Source organism: Haliotis cracherodii, unplaced genomic scaffold (genome assembly GCF_022045235.1).
Source record: "Haliotis cracherodii isolate W230 unplaced genomic scaffold, xgHalCrac1.p SCAF_11, whole genome shotgun sequence".
Lineage (NCBI taxonomy): Eukaryota > Metazoa > Mollusca > Gastropoda > Lepetellida > Haliotidae > Haliotis > Haliotis cracherodii.
Genome location: NW_027266266.1, coordinates 3,649,615 through 3,665,288, shown reverse-complemented (window position 1 = coordinate 3,665,288; position 15,674 = coordinate 3,649,615). Strand labels below are relative to the sequence as shown.

The window sequence follows — 15,674 nt, the reverse complement described above, 5'->3', positions numbered from 1 at the left end:
AAAAATGTGTCAAGGAATACACTACCGGTTTGTCTACGAGTTCACTGTAAATTGGGTCTATAAATAATGTCATGGCTTTGTAGAGGTAACCTGTATAGCACTGATGACAGGACCTATGCTTAGATCCATCTTATTCCACTGATTGCAGTGTTGAAATATCTCAAAATTTAGGAAAATAAAAACTTTAAGAAATCCCAGTTTTGAACCATGTAGTGATATTTTCCCAATTTTCATGCCAAGGGCACTTTGTTTTTGATCTTAGATAAATCCCTGAGTATTCTTCCACGATTGACGTCGGAGGCCATTATTTAAAAATAGATACTGAGTTCCCCAGCTGTAACAAGTCTGCTAGCATTAGAACATCGTGAAGCGCTTGACTGTATTGTATTTATGTAAATTACTCACAGAAATTAATTTTAAGTAGTACCAAATTATGAAACAGCATTCATTCCTCAACATACATACAAACTTCATGCATCCGAGTGTTGTGTCTGTGAGTTTTAATTTGTTAACATAGAGGATTTACCAAGGCCATGGTGCTTGTGGCTAGCTTCCACTGTGAACCTGAAAAGTTGGAATCTTGTGAAATGTGACTTTTAAAAGTCATTTCCTAGTATTGCTTAACAATTTAAAAACTATTAGTGCCAAGAACAGCCTTAAGGGCAGGAGGATCGTCATTGTCAGGATCAACCTATTTTAGACAATGTATGTGTTATGAAAATAGATATGTTTATGTTCTGGTGTTCAGTTAAAGATATTATTTAGTCTCTAGTCATTCTCAATGATGACTGAATATACACATTTTTTAGAAGAAAAGTTACAAGACATAAATTATTTTGCAACAATGCATGCATCGATACAGCTCTATAACTAACATGATTATGGAGTAGAAAATGAAGCATGCATCGATACAGCTCTGTAACTAACATGATTATGGAGTAGAAAACGAAGCATGCATCGATACAGCTCTATAACTAACATGATTATGGAGTAGAAAACGAAGCATGCATCGATACAGCTCTATAACTAACATGATTATGGAGTAGAAAATGAAGCATGTCAGTGTGTGACTGTATGGTAAATAATTTGTGTTCGTGCCAACAGATTTGCCGGAAGCAGCTGTCAAAGGGATTTTTAAATTCCTTGTGTTTGCACTTGGGAAGTACCGAGATGGGAGGTCACGGCATGCAGTGCTCAACTTGATTCAGGTTCTGGCCAAGAAAAGCCCTGATGTTGTCCTCAAGAATCTGCGATCTGTTCTTAGCCACACTGGAGAGGCAATGAAAAATACAGTCATTCCATGGTAACATTAATACCTCTATAATGGCAAGACATATTCAGATACATTTTCTTACAAAACAATCTGAAATACAGTTTCTTTTGTTTTTAAGTCCTTGGTGATTGTGATCAAATACCCCATGTTTGTCGTAGGACCCTGCTGATTGGTGGTGACAAGATATGACCTGGCTGATTGCCTCTCATTGTACCATGGCAGCAGGGATCTATGTCCCTTGTGTCACTGGCCAGTCCCGTCCAGGCGCCATTCTTTAATGATGGGCTTGATAATATTGACGTTCGTAAGACAACAATATCAGACAAGTCTGATCAAACTTGGAGCCTCGATTTAATTGTATCAATTTGGGCTGGCTATTGGTATAGATCAGAGAGGATGATAATCGCTAACTAAGTATCGATCAATTATCAATAAATATCGGTGAAGGAAATTTATTTAAATAGTTTTTGCCAGGGCTCCTATGAAACCCAATCAGACATTTTGCACCCAATTCTTGAGACCCTCAGTGGGTACCTGGGTAGAGTCAGGTAATAGGGGGTGGGTACCTGGGTAGAGTCAGGTAATAGGGGGTGGGTACCTGGGTAGTCAGGTAATAGGGGGTAGGTACCTGGGTAGATTCAGGTAATAGGGGGTGGGTACCTGGGTAGTCAGGTAATAGGGGGTGGGTACCTGGGTAGAGTCAGGTAATAGGGGGTGGGTACCTGGGTAGAGTCAGGTAATAGGGGGTGGGTAGCTGTGTAGAGTCAGGTAATAGGGGGTGGGTACCCAGGTAGTAAATTTGGGCGCGTCCCAGCCCCATTTCTGGAATAGACAGTCCTCCGTATCACATGCTTGTATAAGTCAGCTGAGGATTGGGTAGCCAGACGCTGTGCCTTGGCTCATCACATTACTGCATGTGCTCTGGGGGTGGGGATAGTTTATGAGGCTGGAGTACTGTGGACTGCAGCTTTAATCAACACACAATTGCTTGCTCATGATTTGTGATACTTTCTGTGTCGTCGCCTGTTCATTTGTCATCCCCTGATTTGAAAAATGGGGGAGATTGCGACCAGCATCTCCATCCATCCTTTTTCCATTTCTGGGGCAGAACTCCTAAACTGTTGCACGTTTCTTATTGAAACTTGCTATACACATAAAGTAGCGAACTTGGGGTTATATTTTTGGGGTTTGTTTTGTTTTCATGACGACAAGTTGGACTTTACTGAAAATGAGGGTTGTGCATGTTTCCGGAGCAGAACTTCAAAACCATTGAATATTTCTTGATGGAACTTGCTATACTGATCAGTCTAGTAGTGAATTGGTGCCTTTTTACGATTTAGGATTTGTTTTTATAACATTTATTTGGGTTTTCATGACTCGACTTTGGACTTATACTAAAAATGAGGGTAGTACTCGTTTCCGGCGGAGAACTCCAAAACTGTTGAATATTTCTGGATAAAACTTGCCATACAGATCATGTTAGTGGTGAACGGTTGCCTTTTGATGATTTGGGAATTTCAAAAATACTGAACAGCATCAGCTTTTCCTTCACTGAACTGAAGGTGTCCAGTGGCAATTAACCAAAAGTAGGGTATATGTAGCCAAACTCCAATTCCGAATTACACCAGAACGGGGGGATATGTCATCTCCTGTTGACACTTGCTCTAACTGTTATGTTTTCAGCCGGAGTTCTTCAGGAGAAGCTCTGATGGGCCTGAGCTGGACATGTGAGGCGCTGAGAGTAGTGATGAAATCCGAAAAGGGAATCTCACAACAGGAGCTGAAAGAAGTGGTAATAATAATAATAATAATAATAGTTATATTTTTACATTTGTTCAAGGGGGCACGGGTGGTCCAGTCATCTAACACGCCGCGATTCGCTTGCAGAATTGTGTCCGTTGGGCACGCCAGAAACCTATGATTATGGGTTCAAATCCCGGTTCACCCCGATTATGTTTCTAGGTTTGTCAGCACCATACCCGTGCTCGTGGGTTTCACCGAAGTGGTAAACGTCTGAGGCCTGCATCACTTCGGGCTTTCCTCCCACATTAAGCTGACAAGCCGCGATATAACTGGAATACTGTTAAAACCCAACACACTCACTACATTTGTTCAAAGCCAATTCTTTTCAATGCAGGGGGGCACGGGTGGCCCAGTCGTCTAAGGCGCCGCGATTCGCTGTGCAGAGTTGCGTCCCTTGGGCACGCCTGAAACCTATGATTGTGGGTTCGAATCCAGGTTCGCCCCGATTATGTTTCTAGGTTTGTCAGCACCATACCCGTGTTCGTGGGTTTCACCGAAGTGGTAAACGTCTGAGACCTGCATCACTTCGGGCTTTCCTCCCACATTAAGCTGACACGCCGTGATATAACTGGAATACTGTTAAAAGCGGCGTTAAACCCAACTCACTCACTCACTCATTTTTCAATGCATGCTGAGCCTGTACAACTACTTACAGGTCAACGGATCACTGTACAGCTTATTTTCCTTTTTTTAGCTCCCAAGAGAGTACACAACCCGAGCTATGCATTTATATTGTCATCTTATCCTGCCTGGTACCCATTAACTGCTGGGAGAACACTGTGAACTAATTCTCATAATGTCAAGACAGTGTTTCACTCTTAACTTGTTTTAATTATATTATCATTTGTAGACCAGTGTTTGAAATAATTTTAAAACCCAGTTGGGCAGGTGACCCATAAGTGTTGCCCATTTTTCGGTGTCTCCGCCGTGATATTGCTGGAATATTGCTAAAAGCAGTGTAAAGCCATACTCACTCACTCTTAAGGAAGTTGGGGCAGTGGCGTAGCCTAGTGGATAAAGTGAAGTTGAAGAAATAAAGATGTTGTTGTTTTTAAGTCCCACTTTTGTTCGGACCACCGCCACTGTCATGTGACCTTGATGACATGAAAGGTCACCTTCTTCACATCACTGCCTGTTGTCCGAGCTTAAAAAAAATACCTTTGAGGTTTCTGTAGCCAAAGTGGAGAGGCAAGTCTGCGATGGCTAGGTCCTTAAACATGGTAATGCAGGATAAGTATACAAATGTAAAAAATATTTAGATTTTACTGAATTCCCTTACTCCACAAGAATGTTCCAGTATGTATAATGAACTCATCCAATTAATGTTCCATTCTTTGATTTTCCCATACAGGTCAGTGTCCAAGTGTTGCTGGTGTTTGGAGCTTTGGCTGATAGAAACAAGGCCATTGACAAATCTGCTTACCGCAAGCTGCGCAGAGTTTGGAAATGTGTAAGTTTTAGGTGGATCATTTGAAAGTGAAAACATCAGTGACCAAGTCCTCATAGGCCCCACAATTCTCTTTGCTGAGTTGCTTCTGTTAGTTGTGCCAAAATCCTATTATTATTATGATCCTATTACCCGCCAGTCACGACATCGGGTGGATTGTTGTGGTCCCTCTCGGCAGTGGGTGATTTTACATAGCTCTTTAATTACTTTCGCGGAGGTCGCGGGTGACAGCACAGCCACGGTGATTGAATTAATTAGTATCAAGCGCTTCACTGAGTACTGCGGACCGCACCCGTCTCGCGTACAAGAGACGGCAGAGCCGTCTCGCATACACATTACGTCTGCGACTGATTATTGTGTTTTGAATCCCAGATTACCCTAATTATGATTCTTCAATTCACCAGGGTGGGGGGCACAGTACTGTTGTCTTAGGCAATTCGCTCTGCAGATTTGTGTCCCTTAGGCAGGCCAGAAACCTGGGATACTGGGTTTGAATACCTGTTTGCCCTGAATGTTTTTAGATTTGTCAGCTCTATACCCGTGCTTGTGGGTTTCACCGAAGTGGTAAACGTCTGAGACCTGCATCACATAGGGTTTTCCTCCCACATCAAGTTGACTTGCCATAGTATAACTGGAATACTGTTCAAAGAGAGGGTTAGTCTTTAAGTTCAACTTAAAATTAACTCACTCACTCTCTTTTGTGTTCTTAACAGTGTTCAGTGACCATGCAGTCCTTGAGGTTTGCAGCAACAGTATTTGAGGGCTTCAGGGTTATTTGAGGACACGTTGATTTACAGACCGCCGTCATATAGCTGGAATATTGCTGAGTGCGGCGTTAACCAACAAGCAAACAAAGGCTTATTGACAAGGACTCCTTGACTTTCATATTTAATTTTGAACTCTGATTAATATACCTAGAGAGTCTTATGGAATCTGTATTTATGTGGAAATTGGTATTGAATGATTGTTCTTTCTATTCATCTGTTTGTATATTGACTGTATAAGATGACATTTGCAGGTCCCGGGATCAGCTGAGCAGTATGCGCTGGCGCTGGAAAGTCTTGAAGTCTCCATGCATAATGTTTGCACTGTGGCATTGTTGTTGAAATACCTGGTCGCAACCAAAGATCAAACGGGCATTGACAACCACAAGGTAGAAATTATTTTGTCATTTTCTTCTTAATAACTTGTGATACGATCAACCAAGCAGTTAGTTATTACCCCAGTCATACCAAGACAATGTCGCATGGTTGATACAAGTCTTGACCTAGACTGGATAAAGGCTCCAGACCGTGGAGCGTTTAGAAAATAAATACAGTGATCCCTCGCTATTGTGCTCTTCGATAAAGCGCTACTTCGGTTACTACGCGCGGTAACGCATGGCTCCCAAAATTTATGTCCACTTTTAATACTGAGAGTTTTACACAGACATAATTGTATTGTTGTTCGTTGTTCATTTGCACATAACGCTTCTCATTGCATAATCAACCGTTTATCGCTGAATGGAGTTCTAACAATCTGTTTGAAAACATCCGTGGCAAGTTCTACTAGTAAACTTTTCACACTATACATCCTTTGATCTTAGAAGCGCATGCATGCAATAAAAGAGAACCACAAGCGAAGTTTATATTCTTAATTAGAGGGCACTCCAATTTGAGGTGACACTGTCAACTCTAATGTTGCTGTCACAATACGGCGGTCATTCCTTTTGATTCGGATCAAGTAACCGTATCAAGCCAATTAATCTGGCTTGAATGTGTATCTATATTTGTATGAATGTGAATGAATGGGCATCTATATTTGTATGAATGTGAATGAATGCGCATAGTGCTGGTCAAAACTCTCGTTTTCCGTATTTTAAGCAACATGACCAATCAATGCCACTGAAACACTCTGTACATTTGTAATGAATTGTGATTGGCTCTTCACTCATAGCGTCTGTTACTACCATTATCGATCGATATTTTCATGTAAGTAGACTACATTCACATTGAATGTGACAGTTAAGGCTTGTAAATAATAACAAACGGCGAAAACATAATGGATATATATTTTTACACTATGAACGGTAAACAACTTGTATCATTGCAATGTGCGAGACAAGGCGAAGATCGTGAGATTGGCCGAGCGCGCTCCCCCGCCTCGGCCTCAGTTAAATGGCTCATCGTCTATAACGCCCACCAATTATTTGGACCTCATTGGTAGCGTTGTAGCGAGGGACCACTTTATCAGAAGTAGAGACAATGTGCATTCTAACGTGGTCATGATTTTATCAACTTTTGATTTTGGGTGACCATCAAGCAAATCCTTGTGATGATGTTATGGAAAATAAATAAGTTGAACGTTACTTTTGTCTTTGAGTACAGTCATTATTGTAAAGGTGAAAAGTAAAACTCATGTTTTGTGTTTCAGGGAAGGTTCCTGGAGGACTATATGAAAGTCGTGCTGGCAAGCCGGACCAAGCCCCCAGTTCACGTTCTGGTCAGTATCTGGAGCTGTAGCTGGACTGGGTGAATTGTACACTGTATCCCTTTTTGTGAACAGAACCGACTGTGATAATCCATTATGAAGGCTCGGTTACTTGCCTGATGGTGTGTCATTCTGCCCCGGTGGTGTGTCATTCTGCCCTAATGGTGTGTCATTCTGCCCTGATGGTGTTTCATTCTGCCCTGATAGTGTGTCTTGCCCTGATGGTGTGTCATTGTACCCTGATGGTGTGTCATTCTGCCCTGATGGTGTGTCATTCTGCCCTGATGGTATGTCATTCTGCCCTGATGGTGTGTCGTGCCCTGATGGTGTCTCATTCTGCCCTGGGGCGGTCGGGTAGCCTAGTGGTTAAAGCTTTCGCTCGTCACTCTGAAGACCCGGGCTCGATTCCTCACATGGGTACAATGTGTGAAGCCCATTTCTGGTGTCCCCCGCCGTGATATTGCTGGAATATTGCTAAAAGCGGCATAAAACCATACTCACTTACTTACTTACTCATTCTGCCCTGATGGTGTGTCATTCTACCCTGATGGTGTGTCATTCTGCCCTGATGGTGTGTCATTGTGCCCTGATGGTGTGTCATTCTACCCTGCTGGTGTGTCATTCTGCCCTGTCGGTGTGTCATTCTGCCCTGATGGTGTGTCATTCTGCCCTGATGGTGTGTCATTCTACCCTGATGGTGTGTCATTCTGCCCTGATGGTGTGTCATTCTACCCTGATGGTGTGTCATTCTGCCCTGATGGTGTGTCATTGTGCCCTGATGGTGTGTCATTCCACCCTGATGGTGTATCATTCTGCTCTAATGGTGTCATTGTGACCTTGTGGTGTGTCATTCTACCCCGATGGTGTGTCATTGTGCCCTGATGGTGTGTCATTCCACCCTGATGGTGTATCATTCTGCTCTAATGGTGTCATTGTGACCTTGTGGTGTGCCATTCTACCCTGATGGTGTATCATTCTGCTCTAATGGTGTCATTGTGACCTTGTGGTTTGCCATTCTGCCCTGATGGTGTGTCATTCTGCCCTGATGGTTTGTCATTCTGCCCTGATGGTGTGTCATTCTGCCCTGATGGTGTGTCATTCTGCCCTGATGGTGTGACATTCTGCCCTGATGGTGTGTTATTCTGCCCTGAACGTGTGATATTTACCCTGATGGTGTGCCATTCTGCCCTGATGGTGTGTCGTGCGCTGATGATGTGCCATTGTGCCCTGATGGTGTGTCATTCTACCCAGATGGTGTGTCATTCTGCCCCGGTGGTGTGTCATTCTACCCTGATGGTGTGTCATTCAGCCCTGATGGTGTGTCATTCAGCCCTGATGGTGTGTCGTGCCCTGATGGTGTCATTCTGACCCTGTGGTGTGTCATTCTACCCTTATCGTGTGTCATTCTACCCTGATCATGTGTCATTCTGCGCTGATGGTGTGTCATTCTGCCCTGATGGTGTGTCATTCTACCCTGATCGTGTGTCATTCTGCCCTGATGGTGTGTCTCTCTGCCCTGATGGTGTGTCATTCTACCCTGATGGTGTGTCTCTCTGACCTGATGGTGTGTCATTGTGCCCTGATGGTGTGTCATTCTACCCTGATGGTGTGTCATTCTGCCCTGATGGTGTGTCATTCTACCCTGATCGTGTGTCATTCTGCCCTGATGGTGTGTCATTGTGCCCTGATGGTGTGTCATTCTACCCTGATGGTGTGTCATTCTACCCTGATCGTGTGTCATTCTGCCCTGATGGTGTGTCATTCTACCCTGATGGTGTGTCATTGTGCCCTGATGGTGTGTCATTGTGCCCTGATGGTGTGTCATTCTACCCTGATGGTGTGTCATTCTGCCCTGATGGTGTGTCATTCTACCCTGATGGTGTGTCATTGTGCCCTGATGGTGTGTCATTCTACCCTGATGGTGTGTCATTCTACCCTGATAGTGTGTCATTCTACCCTGATCGTGTGTCATTCTGCCCTGATGGTGTGTCATTCTACCCTGATGGTGTGTCATTGTGCCCTGATGGTGTGTCATTGTGCCCTGATGGTGTGTCATTCTACCCTGATGGTGTGTCATTCTGCCCTGATGGTGTGTCATTCTACCCTGATGGTGTGTCATTGTGCCCAGATGGTGTGTCATTCTGCCCTGATGGTGTGTCATTCTACCCTGATGGTGTGTCATTCTACCCTGATCGTGTGTCATTGTGCCCTGATGGTGTGTCATTCTACCCTGATCGTGTGTCATTCTGCCCTGATGGTGTGTCATTCTACCCTGATGGTGTGTCATTCTACCCTGATGGTGTGTCATTCTACCCTGATGGTGTCATTGTGACCTTGTGGTGTGTCTCTCTGCCCTGATAGTGTGTCATTCTACCCTGATCGTGTGTCATTGTGCCCTGATGGTGTGTCATTCTGCCCTGATCGTGTGTCATTCTGCCCTGATGGTGTGTCATTCTACCCTGATGGTGTGTCATTCTACCCTGATGGTGTCATTGTGACCTTGTGGTGTGTCTCTCTGCCCTGATGGTGTGTCATTCTACTCTGATGGTGTGTCATTCTACTCTGATGGTGTGCCATTCTACCCTGATGGTGTGTCATTCTACCCTGATGGTGTGTCATTCTACTCTGATGGTGTGCCATTCTACTCTGATGGTGTGCCATTCTACCCTGATGGTGTCTCTCTGCCCTAATGGTGACATTCTGCCCTGATGGTGTGTCATTCTACCCTGATGGTGTGTCATTCTACCCTGATTGTGTGTCGTGCCCTGATGGTGTCATTCTGCCCTGATGGTGTGTCATTCTACCCTGATGGTGTGTCATTCTGCCCTGATGGTGTGTCATTCTGCCCTGATGGTGTGTCGTGCCCTGATGGTGTCATTGTGACTTTGTGGTGTGTCTCTCTGACCTGATGGTGTGTCATTGTGCCCTGATGGTGTGTCAGTCTACCCTGATGGTGTGTCATTCTGCCCTGATAGCGTGTCACTTAAGGTCTTAAGTGGCAACCAATGGATCTGATGGTCAGCCTGAGTGACTTGATTGATTGCATGTAATCATGACCTGGCCGGCGGCATGGATCGTTGCTCTTCTCAATCACTGCATTGTCTGGTCCAAACACCATGATTATGGAAATCAGCACTTTACTTAGCCAACTCACTTGCTGATGGTAATATTACCAGTATCTTAAACCCAACTCACTTGCTGATGGTAATATTACCAGTATCTTAAACCCATCCCACTTGCTGATGGTAATATTACCAGTATCTTAAAGCCAACCCACTTACTAATGGTAATATTACCAGTATCTTAAACCCAGCCCGCTTGCTGATGGTAATATTACCAGTATCTTAAATCCAGCCCACTTGCTGATGGTAATATTACCAGTATCTTAAAGCCAACCCACTTGCTGATGGTAATATTACCAGTATCTTAAAGCCAACCCACTTGCTGATGGTAATATTACCAGTATCTTAAACCCAGCCCACTTGCTGATAGTACTGATGGTAATATTACCAGTAACTTAAACCCAACTCACTTTGTGATGGCAATATTACCAGTATCTTAAACCTAACTCAATTGCTGATGGCAATATTACCAGTATCTTAAACCTAACTCACTTGCTGATAGTAATATAACCAGTATCTTAAACCCAGCCCGCTTGCTGATAGTACTGATGGTAATATTACCAGTATCTTAAACCTAACTCACTCACTCACACATCATTTGTTTACAGGAGTCTTGTCAGGAACTTCTACGTCATGTGACCCACGGTGACTTCAAAGGTCAAATTTTGCCAGCTACCCAGAAATGCATGCTACGTAGTCCTGAAATATGTCTCCAGAGTAAGTTGTTATTAATTATTGAAGATTCCAAATTAATTGTCTAATTACAATCAAATTCTGTTTGAAAGTTAACTGACCTGTAAAGATGACCGTTTAATATGTCGTCAGCAACCCATGCTTGTTGTAAAAGGTGGCTATGCTTTCGTAAGAGGTGTCTATCAGGTGGTCAGGCTTGCTGGCTTGGGTGATGCATGTCATCGTATCCCGAATTGCCTAGATTGGTGTTCTTGATTTCGATCACTGGATTGTCTGGTCCAGATTCGATTATTTACAGACCGCAGTCTTATAGCTGGAATATTGCAGAGTGCGGCGTTAAACAAGAAACAAACGAAAAATGTATTTGACAGAGCAACCAAACAGGATTGATTCTTTAGAAATGCAAAAGAGATAATGCTATGGGTGGTGCTGTGACTTAAGGCACTGCGTCTCACTCTAGAGAGTTATGTCCCTTAGTCATGACAGGAGTTTCCTCTCATAAATCATTAATCTTTTTTCATTACTCACCGACTTGGTTGATGCATGTCATTGTATCCCAATCGCGTGGATCAGTGCTCATGATTGTCTGGTCCAGACTTGATTATTTACAGACCGCCGTCATATAGCTGGAATATTGCTGAGTGTGGCGTTAACCAACCAACCAACCTTTTTCATTTTGCATATTGCATGTACTATGTTCGAACCAAACACATAACTTGGCTTGAAGAGATTTTCCTTTAAGATGACAAAACAAAATATTGATTGTCGCCTATTGGCCTACAAGTGACTGAATTGTCCGAACCATGTATTGACCAGTGCTACCTGTCATGATAGTTGTAGTGCTATGATTGGCTAAGATGTGGAATATGCCCCAATGTGGAACAGTGATGATCTGTTTCTTATCCTGATGTATCCATGGCCCTGTTCCACAAAGTCAGACCCAAGAAGATCCGGGACAGAATAGGTCTTCAGCAACCCATGCTTGCCGTAAAAGGCGACTAACGGGATAGGGTGGTCAGGCTCGCTGACTTGGTTGATGCATGTCATCTTATCCTAATTGCACGGATCAATGCTCATGATGTCAATCACTGGATTGTTTGGTCCAGACTCGATTATTTACAGACCGCCGTTATATAACTGAAATATTGCTGGGTGCCGCGTTTAACAACAAATGTTATTCTGATCTGTCTGTAATCCTATGTCAAACACTAGGACTACCACAGGCAAACACAAGGACTACCACAGGTTAAGACAATACACTTGATTAGAATAAAGACACCAATATGGCTACTGTGTAGCTGGCGTCAAGGTGAATCGTGATAGAGCCTGTATGATGTGTTTCAGCCATGAGCTACATGATTGCTGGGGTGAAGCTCGATCTCAGCCAGTACTCCCAGGATCTGGCCAAGTTGTTGGGAAGTGAGTTTCGCATTGACCTTTGTTAGTCTACAGTGATGGTGACAGTAGGTTGTTGCCTCTCTGGCATAAATACAGCAGCCTCTTAGTCTTATTGTTGGTTCCAGGTGGAGTTTCCACAAGTTTACACTTCCCCGTGATGATCCGGGTTAGAATTTGTCTTCAGCAACCCATGCTTGCTGTTAAAGGCAACTATTCTTGTCGTTAGAGGCGACCAACAGGATCGGGTTTGTTGATGTATGACATCATGTCCCAGTTGCGTGGATCCATGCTCATGCTATCAATCACTGGATTACCACGTCCAGACTCGATTATTTACAGACCGCCGTCATATAGCTGGAATATTGCTGAGTGTGGCTTTAAACAACACACAAACAGGAGACCCACCTCAGAAGTGAGGTTTTTAAGATGAGTGCAAGCAACTGACGTTGAACAATTACACAGCACTGGAAGAGTAATTCCACACTTTGAACAATTTATCATGGGGTATTCATTTTTGACTGCGGCATGGTGTCTTGATGGGCTAGCACTATGAATTCGGCATTAGTCCGGGAACATACAGACAAACCCGTCAGACAGACAGACAGACGTGCACGCACGCACACACACACACAGACGCGCACGCACACACGCACACACTAACACTCGCGCACGCACACATGCGCACACACTAACACTAACACACACACTAACACACACACACGTGCACGCACACACACACACTAACACACGCACACACACAAGTGTATGCACTATCACTGATGGGTACATTATCAGTGCATCTCACTGACGTCTCTCTTCTCCAGCCCAGCTCATCTCCAAGGATGAGAGGATGCGCCAGACGGCCCAGTCGGCCATCAAGAACCTGGCCAAGCAGATCAGTGACCCCGAGGCTGCTGAGAAACTCGTCACTCACTTCTTCGGTGTTCTCAATGGTAGGAAGTCTCTCGGGTGGACCAGGCTGATACAAACTGGCAACTAAGCCAGTTGGAGTCTTGCGATTCAAGCAATGTCTTGTATCTAAAAACTCACATTGTATTTTGAAATAACTGACGTATGTGTATATTTCTCACAACTTTGTACTTAGGACATTTCAGTGAGTATCATGTCAAAGTTTGTGAAAGGTCGTTCTGTAATGGGATGTTCTTAGCAGTAGTGAGAACTTGTATCTGATATCCGTTGTAATATGCAGCTATTAGCCGACTCGTCTCGCATTAAAACATGGGCTGTGTTCTCGTGGGCAGATGACCATGGAGTGCTCTGATCACTGTGTCGGATTAACGAGACTGATTAATGAGTGATTTCGGTAATTCGTTGCAAATTAGGTGTGTCAGAGTCAGAGTGCGAGACTGTCGGATTAACGGGTCTAAATAGCTCTGATTTAATCAGTTCCGATCACTAGTGTTGGATAAAGCCAATTGTCGGATTAACGAGTGTCAGATTATCGAGACATGTAGTATGTGATAACTGGCATGATAACACAGATAGTGGCATGGCAGACTGTTTGAGGCGGCATTAATCCAACGCGTGCACACTCTGGGTTCCAGGGTCGGAGGGTAAGCTGACAGCCGCGGACCAGAAGCTGAGTGTGCTGCAGGGGGTGGGCAACCTCTTCTACAACACCGTCAGTGGCAGCACGTCGCTGCAGAACCTCAGCATCACCGTCACTGAGTTCTTCCTCACCACCCTACAGCAGGAGGGTACGTCCCCTTTGTGTGTCCTTGTACTGGTTGGATTACCACTATGCAGAGGTGCACGAGAAAAACTGATTTAATTAATTAGCAAATTATGTGAGTCTCAGGTGCTACCAGAGAAAACATTTCCAATGAGACATTACACAAATCACAAAAAAGATGTCTTCATAAAATGTAGCACTCTGAACAGTTAGGGTGGCCTCTTGCCCACGCGGCAATTCAATTCCCATAACTGTGTGTTGAAATTCAGTTTGGCCCGTTTTTTCCTTTTCCCCCTTTTTGTTATCAAAAAAGTATTTACTTGCATGAAGAAAGACACAAATAGTAACATACATTCATAATGTTTGTATTAATGTACTTATGAAAAAAAATTAACAGTAATCTTGACTTAGAAAGGGAAAATGTTAAAAGATGATGCAAAACAGTAGGGTAAGATGACCAATGCAAACACTGCACGGTATAAGCTGCTTTAGTAAATCTTCAGTCTGTGAACATCACAGTCCTGCCTGTAGGGTTCCTCCCCCATTAAACTGGCCTCATCATGACAACCTAGTCACTCTCGCCATGGTTGTGTTGACAGTGCACGAGGGCACCCTGGTCCATGCCCTCGCCATGCTGTCCTTGTGGTGTACCAAGTTCTACACGGTCGTCCCAGACAAACTCATGCAGTGGTTCAAGGTAGGTCACCAGGGTGATGTGAAAGTTCATAATTGCCCTCCTTTTGTCAAGGTTGTTAGGATAAATATGAAACTGTGAACCACAATGTGAACAATGAAAACATGCAGTAAAATAACTTTAATTGAATCAGATGGTTTATCAAGTCCTGGATATTTTAATATCCTGTGTTCTAGTCCCTGATAACAGAGGTCATGCTGTGGACCTCAATTTTGAGTCTGTTGATTTTTAATTCATTCTTGCATCCCTGTGGCCATTACAGATCATACGGTGTTACAGTATCTAAACTCCTTGTGGATTGTGGGTTAGAGTTGGTCCCCTGCAATCTATGCTGGTCATAAGATGGAGAGAGAGAGAGAGAGGGAGGGAGAGAGAGAGAGAGAGAAATAATGCTCTCGCTCACTTGTGAATTTGGCATTGCAGCTGGGAAAAATAGGCATTGCCTATGGGCATTTATTGTAGGAGTAGAGTTCTATCTCTTTATTCAAGCTGTATGACCGTATGTAAATAAAAAGAGACAATACAGTGGTTGATCTATTCAGCATCGATCTACGTAATTAGGACACGATGACATTCATCTACGAAGATAGCGACTCCCTGATCCCGTTAGTCACCTCTTTGGACAAATAGTTCTAAACAGGATCTTCTCAGGATTAATGTCATTGGGAAACATCCTGCACCAATCGGACCATCTCACCATCACTCTATTGTTTTGCAGAAGGGAATAACACTGAAGACAACCACGTCGGCTGTGAGGAACGCCTACATCCTGTGTATGAATGCATCCTTCCACGGTAAGTGCTGGTGGTCGTCATGGTGATCCACCACTGCTGTATGAATGCTTCCTTCCACGGTAAGTGCTGGTGGTCCTCATGGTGATCCACCACTGCTGTATGAATGCTTCCTTCCCCGGTAAGTGCTGGTGGTCGTCATGGTGATCCACCACTGCTGTATGAATGCTTCCTTCCACGGTAAGTGCTGGTGGTCCTCATGGTGATCCACCACTGCTGTATGAATGCTTCCTTCCCCGGTAAGTGCTGGTGGTCGTCATGGTGATCCACCACTGCTGTATGAATGCTTCC

The 15,674-nt window shown here is 44.0% G+C and overlaps 1 protein-coding gene across 1 annotated transcript in view; it reads left to right on the top strand.

Annotated features, from left to right (window-relative positions):
- Positions 1–15,674, top strand: part of LOC139456114 (stalled ribosome sensor GCN1-like) — a 64,895-nt gene that overhangs the window by 1,761 nt on the left and 47,460 nt on the right. The window contains exons 2-12 of the mRNA XM_071237646.1: positions 1,105–1,303; positions 2,957–3,065; positions 4,428–4,526; positions 5,542–5,676; positions 6,936–7,004; positions 10,723–10,831; positions 12,152–12,226; positions 13,030–13,158; positions 13,771–13,923; positions 14,498–14,595; positions 15,311–15,386. Of these exons, the coding sequence (XP_071093747.1) occupies positions 1,105–1,303; positions 2,957–3,065; positions 4,428–4,526; positions 5,542–5,676; positions 6,936–7,004; positions 10,723–10,831; positions 12,152–12,226; positions 13,030–13,158; positions 13,771–13,923; positions 14,498–14,595; positions 15,311–15,386 (1,251 nt within the window). The remainder of the gene's footprint in view (positions 1–1,104; positions 1,304–2,956; positions 3,066–4,427; positions 4,527–5,541; positions 5,677–6,935; positions 7,005–10,722; positions 10,832–12,151; positions 12,227–13,029; positions 13,159–13,770; positions 13,924–14,497; positions 14,596–15,310; positions 15,387–15,674) is intronic.